This window comes from Colossoma macropomum, unplaced genomic scaffold (genome assembly GCF_904425465.1).
Source record: "Colossoma macropomum unplaced genomic scaffold, Colossoma_macropomum, whole genome shotgun sequence".
Lineage (NCBI taxonomy): Eukaryota > Metazoa > Chordata > Actinopteri > Characiformes > Serrasalmidae > Colossoma > Colossoma macropomum.
This window is the reverse complement of record NW_023494805.1, coordinates 6,820,813-6,837,626: the sequence shown is the minus strand read 5'-3', so window position 1 is coordinate 6,837,626 and position 16,814 is coordinate 6,820,813. Positions and strand designations below refer to the sequence as shown.

The following is a 16,814-nucleotide window of genomic DNA, read 5'->3' as shown; positions in this document are numbered from 1 at the left end:
GTTTGTATTTTACTATTTTGCACATTTTAGAATAATAATGAAGATAATAAATAATTGTTAAATATAATAATAATCATTTAGAATAATAATGATCAAAAACTTTGAAATAGTTCATATGAAATTATTTAGGCTTCGTCCTCCTCTCGTCAGAAGGTAATTGATTAGTGAGGACACACATTTGAATGTTACCTTTTATTGAGAAACACATAGGATGATCTAATGATCGTTGGTCCAGCTCTACATTTTCCAATGATAAACTTCTCTAAAGTCCTAAATTCATGTTTATAGTTGTCTTGGAAACAAGATCAGATTATTAAAAAATGAAAAAGTATACAATCAGATGTGTCCAAACTTTTGTCTGATAATGCTATGTTTATATGTATGGATGAATGGATGTATAATTTATGTATTTGTTTATTTAGAGCACTTCGGCCATCCTGATGGAGAACATGGACATGTACATGCTGAATCCCTGCAGCAACAAGATATGGTGAGTCCAACACAGCACTCAGTATGTACCTGTTGTAACCACTGCAGTGTGAATCAGGGCCTATACTCTGTTAGAAATAAAGGTTCTGTGCAGGTACATTTTTTGTTCATCAAGGTGCAAACAGTGTAAATGTACCTCAAAGGTACAACAGGGGTTTTAAAGTCCAATTCTGTACATTAAATCAGTTTTTCCAGGTGAAAAGTATGTATTTGTACCTTTTCATAATCTAATGTTTTAAAACAGAACAGTAAAATAAAAGCCTGGAGACGAGACGGGGTGTGTGGAGTCAATATAACTTAGAAAATATAATTTCAATGGGTTTTGGTACAGTTATGTTCCCTGACTAAAGATACTGAGATGTACCCTTGAGGGTTCCACCCCTGTGACAGGAGGGGTACTGCCCCAGTGACCATTTCATACCTTTATTTCTGAGACTGTACTTACTGTCTCTGTACTTACTTACCTGTGCTGACCTGTAAATGCAACAACCCTAATACAGAGCGGAGGCAGACGTTAACTGAATCTTGTTCTTACTTCCTTAACCCTGCTCACCATACTTCACTCTTCCGGTCACTCTGATCTTTGTTCCTGTTTTCTTTTTCCCTCATCTTTCCATCACTTCTCTTCCATAGCTCTTCCACTTCTCTCAACCATAGCATCCACCTTTTCTTCAAGTTCAACCATTCTGTTCCTCTCTGTGCACCTCCAGGTTTATCATTGAGTTGTGTCAGCCCATTCAGGTGAAGCAGCTGGACATTGCCAATTTTGAGCTCTTTTCCTCGACCCCCAAAGACTTCCTGGTCTCAATCAGTGACAGGTCAGAACATTTGCTTACAAACACAGTTTTACACCGATCAGGCATAACATTATGGCCTATGCTCATTGTCCATTTTATCAGCTCCACTTACTATATAGGTGCACTTTGTAGTTCCACAGTCACAGACTGTAGTCCATCTGTTTCTCTGCATACTTTGTTAGCTTCATCAGTGGTCACAGCACGCTGCCCACAGGATGCTGTTGGCTGGATATTTGTGGTTGGCGGACTATTCTCAGTCCAGCAGTGACACTGAGGTGTTTAAGAACTCCAGCAGCACTGCTGTGTCTGATCCACACTAACACACCACTGCCACATCAGTGTCACTGCAGTGCTGAGAATGATCCACCACCCAAATAGTACCTGCTCTGTGAGGGTCCATGGGAGTCCTGACCACTGAAGAACAGGGTGAAAGGGGGCTAACAAAGTATACAGAGAAACAGATGGACTACAGTCTGTAACTGTAGAACTACAAAGTGCACCTATATAGTAAGTGGAGCTGATAAAATGGACAATGAGCATAGAAACAAAGAGGTGGTCATAATGTTATGCCTGATCAGTGTATATTGATAGTTTTATACTGACACACAAAGAATTTGTCTTAGTAAGTGTACACATGTAACATACCAAACAGACTAAGCCAGCACAGTAAACTTTTAAATGTTTAAGAGAAAGTTTAATTTAAGCTCTCTGTGCCTTTGACCATTTGATTATGGGTTATGGTTGATAATTACAGTGGTTGTAAGTACAGAAGGCGCTAATGTTGCAAACCAGCTGACAGCTCAGTGTTCCCTAACAGCAGTGTTTCCAGAAATGTTTAGAAGTCTGACTCGCAAACTAATATACAGACTGTAATGTAGTGTTAGCGTTTTGATAAATGGTGCAGTTGTTGGAATTTCTAGTTACGGATATACTTTTTACTTCGGTTTTCATCATTGTAGTCTAGAATCCCTTTACGAAGTTGTATCAGAGGAAGTATTTTTTAGTCTGTTTTATTAGTCTTTATATAACCCTGATGTTCCATAACCCCTAAACAATTCAGTTAAATGTAATTGGAAATCTTGGTATTTGGTATTTTGTGATTGGTCTCCACTGTATTATCCACAGATATCCAACCAACAAGTGGGCCAAGCTTGGGACGTTTCATGCTCGTGATGAACGAACAGTTCAGAGTTTTCCACTGGACGAGCATTTATACGCTAAATATGTGAAGGTATGTGGGGACAGTTTCACACAGCTTCTACACACCTCAGTTACAAAAAGTTGGGGCTTTATATGAAATGCTAATAAAATCAGAAAGCGGTGATTAGTGAATTTAGTTTGACCTTTGTTAAATTTGAAAACACTACAAGAACAAGATTTTAATAAGATTTTAATGTAAATATGTGCTCATTCCAAATTTGATGCCTGCAAAATGTTTTAAAAAATTGGGACAGGAGCATATTTTCCACTGTGTTACATCAACTTGCATGCTCAGATTATGCAGCCATCCTTTTGTAAAACATGCAGCATTTTTCTTGGCGTTGTTATTTTTAAATAAGCTTGGACTTCCCTGAAAATTATGTTGTCTAGAAGGCAGCATATCACTGCTGTTGGAACAAAACCTTGTATCTCCATTTTTACTGTTTTTCATTTTTTTACTGTTTTTACATAATTTTAAAGTGCCTGTTGCCACTTATATTGTCTGTAAATTTCATAATAAATGGACCAAAGGAAATGTTCTAGAATGACTTTGAAAAAAGTCTGGTTCCATTGACTTACATTAAAAGTAAAGCAGGTTTTTTCCTGCTCCTGTAAATTTCTCATTTTGGAGATACAATGTTTTCTTCCGACAACAGCGATATGTTGCTTCAAAATGTGTATAGATCTTTCTGCTTAAATGATGCCACAGAAGTGCAAGATATCCATGTCATGGGTACTAATACACCCACATACAATGACAAGCCCTGGCTTTTGAACTTTATGCTGGTAACAATCTGGGCTGGGTTTCCCCAAAGCATCTTAGCACAAGAATAATTCGTAGATGTTAGACAGAGCATCACACTCACACTCTGTCTGCTCTTCTGTTGTCTAAATTGCCTCTGTACCAACTTTTTTGGAACATGTTGCAGGCATCAGTTTTATAATTAGTGTATATTTACAAAAAAACACAAAGTTAATGAAGAAAATATTTGTCTTCCTACAGTTTTTGTTGAACTATAGGTCAGTTTGAAATTTACAAGTCATTGCTTTTTATTTGGTATTTTCCTTTTACATAACCCACCAACATTTTTGGAAATGAGATTTTCAATTTCCAGGATATTTTCTAAATTGTTTGTGCTTTTTAATTCACATGTACAACACAAATTCTTTTGAGTAGGCTTGTTGGTTTAGGATCAATTTATAGACATTTAGTGTGAAAACAGGATGCCTTTGTCAGTGTTCTTGTGAATTACAAGCTTCCAGCTTGTTTCTATTCCCAGCTTGTTTTTTTTGTTTTTTTTCTCAACTTTTTCTCTGTTTTTCTCTCTTTTGCTTCAGATGTTCACCAAGTACATAAAGGTTAGCCCCCCTCCCCAACCTTTCTGTTAGATGTGCTTGGATGTGTGGGTGAAGAGATTAAGGGAGGATAGATAGAAGGTACAAGAACATAGTCAGTCACAGTGGATCTTCAGATTAGCAGTGAAGGATCTCTGAAAGTCTAGAAAGTCTAGTATGTAAGTATACTATGCAGTGGTCACCAACCCTCCTCCTGGAGATCTATTTGCCTTCATAGTTACTTCCAACCACAAATGTGAATGCATCTGATTGAGTCAGTCAACTGCTGTAGAACGTAATTAGCTGGAGCAGGTGTAGGGGTTTGTGGTTAGAACTAGCCTCCACAGGAAGGTAGATTTCCAGGACCAGGTTGGCATCCACTGCTCTTGAAGGTTCTAGAAGAGAATGGTGTGCAGCTCGTACTCTTGTGCTGAAGTTATTTTCCACATGGGGTTCTTGAACTGAGCACGGCAGTGCAGTTTGGTGTTGAACAATGAAACCTGGCAACATCTCTGATGGGGAGCAAAAATGTTGTTGAGCATTTTACAATAAGACTACCCTTATATAGGGTATATTAATAATTTCAAAATTAGTTCATTAATGGTTATTAATTAGGTCACAAACACCTTAATAAGCGGTTTTAACATATAAACATATATTTAACATATAAATCATATGGGGAATATTGAGCTGTTCAATCTGCTGAATATGAATATCAGATGAAGCTGACAGGTTTAATGCTGGCTGATGGAGAAGACAGAGTAAGATAAGTAACCAGCAAGGAGGTTTAACGGTATAGATGTCAGCTCATCATCTGGCAAGCAACAGGTCATTGTCTTAGTCTTATAACTGCTTTATAATCAGGTGTTTGTAACCTACTAAATAATCATGAATGAACTTTATTTAAATCATTCGTAAAACCCTTTATAAGGGTGGTTTCATTGTAAAGTGGTACCCCAAATCCTTAATTATGAAAGGAAGCCCCCCCTCCAAACTTTATGTAGGGAATAATTGTATATCGCTGCTGTCGGAAGAAAACCTTGTATCTCCATTTTTGACGTTTTTCAGTTAATAATTTGAAAATGCCTGTTGCCCTTTACATTGTTTGTACATTTCATGATGAATGGACTAAAAGAAATGACCCAGAATGACTTGGAAGAAAGTCTGGTTCCATTGACTTACATTAAAAGTCAGTAGGTTTTTTACCTTCTCCTGTACAGGTACCATTTTGGAGACACAAGGTTTTCTCCTGACAACAGGGATATTCTTTGGCCAGGGAATGATTTCACAATGCACCTTCAATAAAAGCTCTGAGTTCAGTTCTGAGTTGCTCACTATCACCATCTACTGGACACTCTGTTTAATAGCCCTTTAGTAGAAATCACTTCTTAGCATGTGGTGCAGATGGAAATTATGTCTGTGGTAACACATGACTGCTAATTCCTTTGTGCGTGCAGACACTGGTGGGTGGGCATTAGATGTCTTTACTTACAGACTTGTATGTGAAACTAACATTGTGTTGGACTGGGCTTGTCTGAGCTGAATCTCATAATAAAGGGCCCATATCATGGCAAACAAAAAGAGGTCATTTACATATATCAGTCTTAAAGTCAGTAACAAAAGCAGCCAAAGCAAACCTAAGAGATAACAAGAAAAACTATTAGAAATATGTAGGATGTGGGCTCTTTAATGTGTGGCACCATAAGGCTTGTATCCCCCACTTAACATGTTTTTACAGCAGTAGTCTACACTCGGTTGGGAAACTTAAACAAGACAAAAATGAATTTGCTGGTATTTAGACCTGCAGAGAAAAATATTTTTCTGTGGATCTTGTTGGGAACGTCTGTGTAAAGGCCTCATTGCCAAATGAATAAAGGTGCTTGGCCTTTTAATGGTATGTATGTAACAGAATGTTGGCCTGTTTGTGGTTGTCCGTGTCTATGGAGCTTTGAATGTATGTGATTATGTACAGAATGTGTTGAAACCTAAAGGACACTTCAGTTTTTTGTTGCTCCATCAGTCCCATCCCTACTCCGTACTCTTTCCGACCACACTTTTAATTAAACCCTGTTACATAACGCTGACATAACCATGCCATAAACATGGGATGGCCGACGTCATATGCTCCCATGAGTTCTCATAATAGACTTTGTTTAGTAATATAACAGTGTCCTGTTACCATTTCTGGTAATTGTCATGACAGATGCTGTAATGTTTGGTGTTATTTTTATACTATGTTTATGGCATTATTATGTCAGTGTTATGTAGCAGGTTCTCCACTTTCAGCACAATGCCTCAAGAAGTCTGAATGTCCCTCATTATCTCTCATCATCTGACCTGACTAACACTTCTGAAATTAGTCTTCCATCACCTTGAAACTAAATTATTCAGTTTGATTGCATTGTTTTCTCACAGCTGGATCTCTTTCTGTTTTTTAATGTAATATAAAATTGTTCCTCTCTGTGGTCATTTTTGCACATGACTGTAGGTGGAGCTGCTGTCACACCATGGGTCCGAGCACTTCTGTCCTCTCAGCCTGATTAGGTAAGGTTGAAAGAGCATTCCTCACAAGTGTCATAATATGTGATATGATGTACATCTTTGTGGTGGTCATATACATTATATGGCCAAAAGTAGGTGGGCACCTGACCATCAAACCTATATGAGCTTGTTGGACATTCCAAACCATGGGAATCCCCCATATAACAGGCTATAACAGTCTCCACTCAGTTTTCCAATAGGTTTTGGAGTGTGTCTGTGCAGATTTGTGCCCATTCAGTGAAAAGAGCACTTGTCAGGTACTGATGTTGGGTGAGAAGGCCTGGCTCACGGTTGACCTTCCAGTTAATCTCAAAGGTGTTCGGTGGGAACACTCCAGAGTCCAGAGGCGGTATGCTTCACACCACTCCAGCTGGCACCTGGCATTGCGCATGGTGATCATAGGCTTGTGTGCAGCTGCTTTGCCATGGATACTCATCTACAAACAGTTCCTGTGCTGATGTTCACTGTAATGAGTGATGCAACAGACGGTGGGCAATAGTTATGCGCTATGTGCTTCAGCACTCGGCAGTCCTACACTGTGTGTATGCCTTTTCTACCTTCATGACTGAGCTGTTGTTGCTCCTAAATGCTTCTATTTCACAGTAACAGCACTTAGAGTTAACTGGAGTAGATCTAACAGGGCAGAAATTTCACAAAACTGACTTTTGACGTGGTGGTGGCATCCTATGACAGTGTCACATTTAAAATCGCTGAGATCTTCAGTATGATCCATTCTACTGTCAGTCTTTGTCTATGGATATTGCATGAATATTCACTTGATTTTATATACCTGTTAGCAGTGGGTGTGGCTGAAACACCTGAAATCAATAATTAGGAGGGGTTGTCCACATACTTTTGGCCATATAGTGTGTATCCCTGTATTACAATTGTTAAGTAGAATTTGTCCTCTACATCAGTAATTCTCATGCATTCTCAGGGTCCACCTTATGGTCCACATTTTTGCTTTATCTTAGCTTCCAGCACACCTGATCCATCGTTAAGAATACCTGATACAGGTGTGTTCAGAGCCAAGTTAGATCATAAATGTTACTATGCGCTCTGATTACTATTCTAGATAGCCAGTTAATTTACATGCTCTTGTCTCATATGACTGTGAAGCAAGTCATTGTATTCGAGGTGTAGTTTATACTGCTGAACAATAGTAAAGGGAAGATCCAGCTTTCAATCTGTACACACAAAGAAAAATCTAAAGGACCCCAGTAAATGTGTATAGTGAGATTTTCTCAGTTTGTTTTCCTTTTTTTTTATCTCTGTATAGTTCTTTAATGTTAAGCTACAAGGAGACACTAGGTAGGAGTTTATCATAGTTGACTAAAAGCACAACAGTCTAATTCAAGCAGTCTGCTTCCTTATCTCTACTAAACTACCTCATATAACCTTTAAAACCCCATTTATACATTTTCTGTATTGAATTGTGTAAATCACATTTAAGCATTTTATCACCCACTATTTGAAAACATATACATACATAAGGTTCATTAGTAGCCTGACGCATTTTGCTTATGTCAGTATTTGTTCCTCTCTCTCGTGTTTTAAGGGTTTTTGGGACGAGTATGATGGAGGAGTATGAACTAAATTCAGAGCCCTCTGAAAGACTCAACTTTGAAGATGAGGACTATGGTGAGGGGCTGTTAACTGTATAGTTGTGTGCATTACAGTGATAAGGATAGTCATTTCAGTCATACACGTTTCTGTTTATAGCATGTAGTGACGCACCTTTTTTACATGGTAGTAGCTATTTGTAGTTGCTTATAAGATACTGCTATTACTGTGTAACTTCTGCTTTTTCTCTTAATCTGTAGATTACCCTCCTGGATATCTGCCATCAGATGACAAATCTTCAAAGAATCTGATTGGGTCTGCCAAGGGTAAGTTTCACGGAGTTTCATGGCATTTCCGTCCTTGCTCATTTGTGGCTTGATTTGATCTGAGAATTGCATGTGTTTCACCTAACATACTCTGTAATGTTACTATTTGGCAAGAGCCATGGTAGAAATAAACATATTTAGTATGAACCAACACAGGATAAAGTAATAAAATAGAAAAAGCTGCTTTACTTAATTGGTAATACCAAACATTGTAGCATAATCAAGTCATTTCATGCACGTAAGCATTGTTTTGTCTGTTTTGTATGTATTTACAGATGTTATTCTTAATATGGTGAACAACATTGCTGCCAACGTGTTGGGTGGAAATCCAGAAGATGCAGCTAGGAGTGGAGGTACATCTATGTATACATAGAGTAGATAGAGACAGCTTCAAACACCTGACCCATACAATGAGCAGAGAATTTTATAAATAATTGGTCATTAGATGTTAAAAGCTTTGAGACTTTGAGACAAAAATGTATTTGTTTTGCTTCTTTTGGCAGGCAACTATTCCTCCCTGAATCTGAATTTAACAGAAACATTAGGAACTCCTCAGACAGTTCCCCCAACCACCTCCTATGTTATGTAAGTACTAATGGAAATGAAGTGTGTTCAACATAATTGATAATTGCATGACGAAATGAATTACCAAAGACAAGGATGTAAGGGAATTTAAGAAATATTTTGGATGTTTATTAAACATTGTAATAAGTACAGTACTGTTTAATTATCCAGTTAATCAAGCCTGTACAATACTTAGTAGATGCATTACTGGGAATGTTTTGCCTTTCACTAACATTTCACTAATAATAGCTAGGTTTCCATATAGTATTTTATCTTATTTTTGCATTTCAAATAAAAAAGAATTGGTAGAAACAGCAAAAATTAAATGATTGTGAAATCTTCTATGTAGGTTTGTATATTTGCTTGAACTGGATACATTTTTACATCATTTACATCATTACATTTTTTAGATCATTTTGGAAACGAAATAAATAATGTACATGCAAGTTGAATTACGTTGTATGCCTGTTCATGTGTTTCTGTTTTTGCCTGGTTATAACAATTAAACTTATTTTAACAATTTAAAATACAGCCCTAAAATTAAACAAAATATCCACAAGAAATTGCTCAACATTACTGAATTTTCTATAAACTCAGTTCATATTACTAAGAAGCATTATTACAGATGTGCCAGAGAGAGTATTCTCTAATTTACATAATTTGCAAATTTTCAGTTATTAGCTTGAATTCAGTTCGACAGCTAGATGGAAACCTGGTTAATAAATAAAGACTAATAGGGACAAATTAGCATTACGCTATGCGAATGGGTTTCCACCAGTTTTCATTCGGTGTAAACTGTATTAATATTTTGGGTGGACTTCTGTCACTGCATTTGTCTCCTGTTATTCAGGTCGGAGACTTTAGAGCAGGACCAGCGTGACTTGAGTGAGATCACAGAGACAGTTTCCATCACACAAGACACAAGAGATGCAGACCAGACAGTACCTGAACCCACAGCCTCACTCTCAGAGGCTCCCTCAGCAACGCTGCCTGTTCCCGAGTCCCTCACCCCAACTCCCCCTGATGAAGAACAGATCGTCACTCTGTTGCCCAAGGAGGAGGAGGACTCAGATGAACTTGGCCAATCAGAACAGTCATCCAGCTCCATACCACAGGAAGAGGAGCAGAGAGTGAAGTCCGAACAGGATCAGCAGTACTCAGGAGTTCAAGAGAGTAACAGCTGCTGTGCGCTGGCTCCTGATTCCTACTCTTGCGTTGTTTCTCTTAAAGAGCACCTCCTGCAGAGGTGCTTTCCACCACCAACTCTCCAGAAGAAGAAAATAAAGACAAAAAGTAAGATTTCAAAAGATTTGCAATCTCAAGTTAGCGCACATTCACAGGAAACTCATGCTAAAGTTCCAGTCCTGATCACATCGTCTGTGACACAGGCGCTCCCCACTTTGACAGTGGAGACGCCTTCCACCCCAGAAGATTCCACCACAGAAGTGTTCGTATCTTCTTTCCACGAAAGTGAAAAGAAACCTCAGGTTGGATCTCTTGATCTTGAGCCAAGTCTGACCTCAGCTCTCCCGAAACCTACTTCCATGAATGCCCTTGCCTCTGAAGCCACTCATGCTATTGACTTTCTGGACTCTTTGGTCACAGAGCCACCTGAAGTCACCCTCCCTCACCAGGAGAAGACCAAAGAGAAACCAGCAGAAGTCAGGAAGACTCCTCTCATTACCGAGCACTTAGAATCAGTGTCTACTCCAGTTTTAAAGACCAAAAGTGATGAGGTAGATCGTGACCAGAAGCTACCATCTACGGCAGAAAAGTCCACCACTGAAACGGATAGCCTGACCACTAGTGTGATGTCCAGCGTTGTGGATCAGACACCGCTTACTCGTCTGTCCACTCCCACAGATCAGTCCATTCCTCAGCCAACCAAGACCAGGCCTGCAGCCCCTGCTGGGACACTGACAGCTGCCCCAGTAACAGAAGCTGTAGAGAGCACAGCGGCTACAGCAGAACCCAAAACTGAAGAGCTTCTTGAGGAAGCTGCTCTAGGAGGCCACGGCAGTAATGGACAGTCAGGGCAGCCATCTTCCTCAGACTTCTATGCTGAAATGCCCAGTTCCACAGATGCGCCGATCCATGGCTCTAACCAGAAGGAGTCAGTCTTCATGAGGCTCAACAACCGGATCAAGGCCCTTGAGGTGAACATGTCCCTCAGCGGGCGCTACCTGGAGCAGCTCAGCCAGAGGTAACTACTGCTTTCACTGAATACTAATACACTCACAAAGACAGCCTATCAGTAGTTTGGAGACACCTAGCTCTTCAGAAGGAGTTCATACCAATGAGCCTGATTTTTATTGTTGATTTTCAATAAATTTACTTAAGATTAACAAGGTTTATTTTGAGGAAAATCATCTTTTTAACTTGGATGTAAAGCCAAAGCATATTATCTCCTTGTTATGATGTCAGTTTGAAAGATCCAAACCCAAATACAGCTCAACAAAGATATATTCCCGAAGCCGACCTGACCAGAACCACATCACCAAGTTTATAGTCTGAAACTGACCTGAGTTCAACAAAATTCAAAGTAAATCAGAAACCAGCCCATCAAACCCGACTCCTGAATAAAACCTCACATTCGTAATGATGGCACTGGTTAAATTATTGTGTAGTGATGACAGTAGTTGTCTTTAAGTCACAGATAAATAAAATTAAAAAATGATATAAATTAATAATGTATTATTAATATTTATGCCAAAGTGCTGGAAAAGAGGCTCTGACCCACAGGCGAACCTGTTTGCAGCTGAGTGTTGAGCAGTTTGTATGTGGATCAGCACCCCATGGTCCTAGCCTAGAAAAGGTTGGCATGCCCACTCCAGGTAAGGGGAAAGGACCTGCTCCAGGTGGAAGAGTAGTATCTTGGGGTCTTGTTCACGAGTGACAGGAAGAGGGATTGTGAGATCGGCCGCAGGCTGGGACAGGCGGCAGCAGTAATGCGGTCACTGTACTGGACTGTAGTGGTGAAGAGGGACCTAAGCCATAAGGCAAAGCTCTCTGTTTATCGGTCAGTCTACATCCCAGCCCTCACCTGTGGACATGAGCTTTGTGTAATAGAGAGGAGCCAGTTGAGGTGGTTCGGGCATCTGATTAGGATGCGCCCTGGACACCTCACAAAACTTTACCGGGCACGGCTTACTGGGACGAGACCCCGAGGTCGTCCTAGGACCCGCTGGAGGAATTATATCTCCAAGATGGCCTGGGAGCAGCTCTTCTGGAATGAGCTGGAGGAAGCTGCGGGGAACAGGGTTGTCTGGGATTCTTTGGGTTTATGATGACGACGATGATGATACCTTATAGCACATCAAACTGAATTCCTTGGGTCTAAAGCATTATAGGGTTTAGTGTTCTCTCTGTTATTTGGTTGAAAAGCTCTGCCCCTTGCATTCAGTTAGTGTTATAAAGCTCTTTCTAACCTTTTTTAAGTGTTTGAATCACGATATGTATGCTTTATGTTAGTTATCGTTTCAGTGAGTCAGCACATTCATGAGTGCATAATACCCAGTTATGCTGGTTTTGGCTGGTTTCATCACTGATGTAACACTTTACATCTGTTTGTATGTCTTCTACATCACATTCTCATGGGTATAGTTCCCTGTACGCTGTGTACAGAATGTCAGATCACTCAAACATTTTAAAATAGAAAGTGGTTTAGGATATAGAATTTTAGAGGTGTCTATTTTAATCCTTCTTTTGCTTGTTTCATTCATTGTTTTTTCCTCAGGTATCGAAAGCAGATGGAGGAGATGCAGAAAGCCTTCAACAAGACCATCATCAAACTCCAGAACACTTCAAGGATTGCTGAAGAACAGGTTTGAGAAAATCTAAATTAATGTATTTGTATGTATGTATGTGTTTGTACTGTTCTCTGTAATGCTGTACTGTTGATTTACTGTGTTCTCAGACTCGGCTCTGGGTAAACACACTGATATCTTTAAACCTCAGTGCACTGAGAGAGAGAAGCTAGAGCTGCATTTTATACATTTAGCTTTGAAAATCCTTTTGTTTTCCTTTGTTCCCTGTAGGACCAGAAGCAGACTGAGTCTATTCAAGTACTGCAGGGGCAGCTGGAGAACATGACTCAGCTCATTCTTAACCTGTCTGTGCGAGTGAGCCAGCTACAGAGAGAGGTAGGGACTCTCAATTTTAAATTATTTTTAGTGTCTGAGAAATTCTGTGATGGAATAACCCTTAAACAAACCTTACATTTAACCCAGGTGGAGCATGCTTGAGTGCTTGACTACACACACACATGACGTTTTATTGTCTGTTATGTATGCTGATACATAGTTGTACATGATGAAAGGTATAGCTTCTGCTTTTTTGATCATGTGCATCAAATAAACATATTCAGATATCCAAATGAGAACATTATAAATAAAATGAAAAAAAAACACTGAAATTTGAACATTGGTTTATTCCTTTCTGTTAGCATGAGAGGTGTTCCAAATCAGATTGTGAGGTTAATGCTGTCTCTGTTTTAGTCATATGTGATTTAACATACTGGCAGTTGACCTACAGAATGGTGGGAAACACTAGAAAATTTTTTATTTTTTTTCCTCTGAAACATTTCCATTTACGGCTCCGATTCGTCATTTCACTTAACATTAAAAGCTACTTCATTTTCCCCCTAATATTTTATTTTCAAATTTTAAATCATTTAGAACAGTACAACACAAACCCGTCAACACCACAAACCCACCATCCCCGAGCATAGCCCAAACACCCATTAATTATTAAAGGGTGGGGAGAGAGAGAGAGAAGAAAAAAACAAAGAGTACATTCAGGGTCATTTTAGATGGTCCAAGAATGGAACCCAAACCAAGTTAAACCGTCTCTGTGCTCCTGAGTCACCACTAAGCAACCTCTCCATTGTAATAATATGAAGCATCTCTGATAACCAATGTTTAAAACATGGTGGAGAAGCTGATTTCCAGTTTAAATTGAATTGAATCTGAGAATCCACAAATGTTTTTAATTATTTATTGTATCAGTTTAATCTTATTTGACACATTGATGATCGCCTGATTTGAATAGTCAGTTAGGTAAACTAAGAAGTTTGGATTTCTGTATGTGTGATTAACTTAGTTGTTTCTCAGAAATCGAAGAGTAAATTCTGAGATCCTATCTGGTTTATAAGGAACGATGTCTGAGCAGTGGTTTGTTCTGCAGGTGTCTGACAGGCACAGCTACCTGCTGTTGTCTCTGGTCCTCTGCTTTTTCCTTGGGACTGGCCATCTGCATCAATTTCTGTCGCATGTCGGCTGAGACTTCGTCCACAGAGCCTGACTCTCCTGTACCCAAAACATACAGCTACTGCTGCCCTGACAGGTGAGTGTCTATACGCACACATCCATACATTTGTATGATTATGTGTGCTTGAATACAAACCATTGTTGTATGTTATTTTGATTAAGCCTAATGCAGACATTCTACTTATTTCAGAGCTTCATTTGATTATGAAGATGTGAACCTAAAGCGAAGAGCATCGTATCCCTTCTCACAGTCATCACTGCAAATTTCAGCTGCTGAAGGTATAAATGCAGTATTTCAAACAAGCCTGAAACACAGATGACAAGACTGCACTTCTGCTGTAAATGAAAAATGTTTAAATGTGTTCAAACACTGATGGGATTAAATTTACATATCAGTATCATATCCATTATTCTATTACATCTCCATAAGTAAATGTGGACAAAGTACAACACTTCTTAGAAATGGTCCTAGAAAAATACTACTTGAGTAAAAGTGCACATATCTATATTTTAAGCACTTGTTTGTAAAGGTACTTCTGTGATGAATAAAAATGTACAGAGAGCTATTTTAACAATATTTAACTATTTGAGCTATTTTGTAATAAAGAGACCGATATTTCAAAATGTCTGCATAAGTAAATAGTTAAGATGTAAATAAAGTCATTTAGAGGTTTGAGTCCGAATTGTTCCCAGTGGTGGTGATAGGAACCAGACATCTGATGAGTTCGATGCCTCTAAAAGCTCTCTCACAGAAAGTTATTACATTAAATGGTTCTAAACATTCTGCCTGAAGTCTGAGATGTTGTTTAATGATAGTTTTGAAATAAGATTTTGGACTAAAACATATTGTAAAATATATTCATGGCAGAGAAATACATAAGCATGGAAAAACAGTCCTCACAGTAAATTCTTTCTTCAGACTTACCACTGTGTTTCCATTATAAACATTACATTAATATTTTGGATAGTAAATAAAATGTTTTTGCATTCTTAACATGGCGACCCCTGGTTCCTATCACTGTTGCTGTAAAGAAATCGGAGACGATATCTTTTTCCTGCAATGAATTTCACAGCAAACTGCTCTGAATGACTTTGTTTACTGTGCCATTTCACTGCACAGAAATTTTGAAAAATCAGTAGAATTCCCCCTTAAGAAGATCTGTGCTAACTCAAGCTTACTCAGGAGTATTACACAATGCAGTGAAAGTACTTTTGATACTCAAGTACATTCACGAACGAGTACTTTTGTCTTCTCTGGTCACTGTAGTCTGTACTCAAAAATAATTTTATTCAAGTAATAGTTTTACCAAGAGTATGCCTACTTTTACTCAAGTACAGAAGTGTTGTACTTTGTCCAGCCCTGTCAATTTATCCATTTTCTCCATTACATAAAATGGATAGGAAAATAAACAAATTAACTTTATTCATCATAAACCATTGGTCACATGTTTGCTTCCCAGTGTTTATATTTCATCATCCATTTCTTTAATTTGTTCTAACATTTTATATGGTGCTTTTGAAGGTCCAAATGAAGCATACAATGTGGAAACTCACAGGAATACAACAGGGAATAAAAAGGTATGAAGGTCATTTCTTTTCCTGGTGGATTGCTACAAAATGCTAAAGCACAAGTCAGAATCTATCAATTATGCTTAGATATTTTTGCCCTGTTCTTTGTTGAAAACCTTTATAGCCCGTGCAGCTGCTCTTAAAGTCTTTAAGATCTTTGTGGCCATTTTGTAGGCTGATGAAACCGTTTCAAAGATGAACTTTAAAATACCTTTTCTCTTTCTCTCTTTTCCTTCACAGAAAAAGCGATGTAAAATGAAGTCTGCTGTAAAACCAGAGACAATAACTCCAGCTGTACTCTCCTCAATCCCTAATGGGAGACTGCAGTGTAACAGCCTCCCTTCTCAGGGCTTGGACTTAAAACGGTCATCCTGTGGCCCTGACCCCTCTCCCTTCACCTTCAGGGACCCTCCGTCTGAGGGCAGCTCTGAGGCCTCTTCCCAGTCAGACGATCCATCGTTCTGTGGCATCTCTACCTGCGGCCGCCTCTGTGAGGGTCTCCCTCCTCCAAAGAGCCGCTCAGAGAAGAGAGCGCTCAAGCGGCGGCGTTCCAAGCCTTCCTGCACTGTGGTCCAGCAGCTCCTCCAGCCTGCACAGAGCAGCGGCCCACTGGTACGGCCTGGGCCCACCGTGCAGGGTTTCATTAAGACAACCACAGAACTCAGTGCAGGCAGGGTAGAAGTCACCACCATCTCTGGACTCACTTGAACAGTTTTGACTGAAACACACTAACGCTGCTGATATCTGCAGGTACTGCTGATTGGTGGCTACTAGCTTTCTGTCATTAGCAACGTTAGCACTCTGTTCAGCTTATTACTTTAACTCCCATTATAATACCATATGAATCCTGTGGATGTATGAAAACTGCCCGCGATTGTGGGAACCCTGAACAGGGTTGTGGACTCTGAGACAATCGTCCACTCTTGTGCCAAGCACAGAGGGATCAGTCAAAGCTGAAAGCATGACTCAAACATGATCAAATATATCGCTGCACTGCTACTCGGAGAAAAATTATTTGCACAGTTTTTAATCTGGTTAAGACCAGAGTAACAGTTTGGCTTCACTCAGTGATTTTTAGACTTTTGTCTTTGAATGTCAGTGAATGACCTTTTGAAGCAGTCAGGAACAAAAGCAGGTTGTTAATGGACTGCAGATTATTTTTT

The 16,814-nt window shown here is 39.2% G+C and overlaps 1 protein-coding gene across 1 annotated transcript in view; it reads left to right on the top strand.

Annotated features, from left to right (window-relative positions):
* Positions 1-16,814, top strand: part of LOC118825934 (SUN domain-containing ossification factor-like) — a gene marked incomplete at its 3' end in the record, with an annotated part of 28,034 nt that extends 11,220 nt beyond the window's left edge. Inside the window, 17 exon segments of the mRNA XM_036596798.1 lie at positions 423-490; positions 1,200-1,307; positions 2,412-2,517; positions 3,825-3,845; positions 6,310-6,365; positions 7,921-8,003; positions 8,186-8,251; positions 8,527-8,604; positions 8,755-8,836; positions 9,666-11,018; positions 12,552-12,639; positions 12,853-12,957; positions 14,000-14,050; positions 14,052-14,158; positions 14,273-14,361; positions 15,605-15,660; positions 15,892-16,814. Of these exon segments, the coding sequence (XP_036452691.1) occupies positions 423-490; positions 1,200-1,307; positions 2,412-2,517; positions 3,825-3,845; positions 6,310-6,365; positions 7,921-8,003; positions 8,186-8,251; positions 8,527-8,604; positions 8,755-8,836; positions 9,666-11,018; positions 12,552-12,639; positions 12,853-12,957; positions 14,000-14,050; positions 14,052-14,158; positions 14,273-14,361; positions 15,605-15,660; positions 15,892-16,359 (2,985 nt within the window).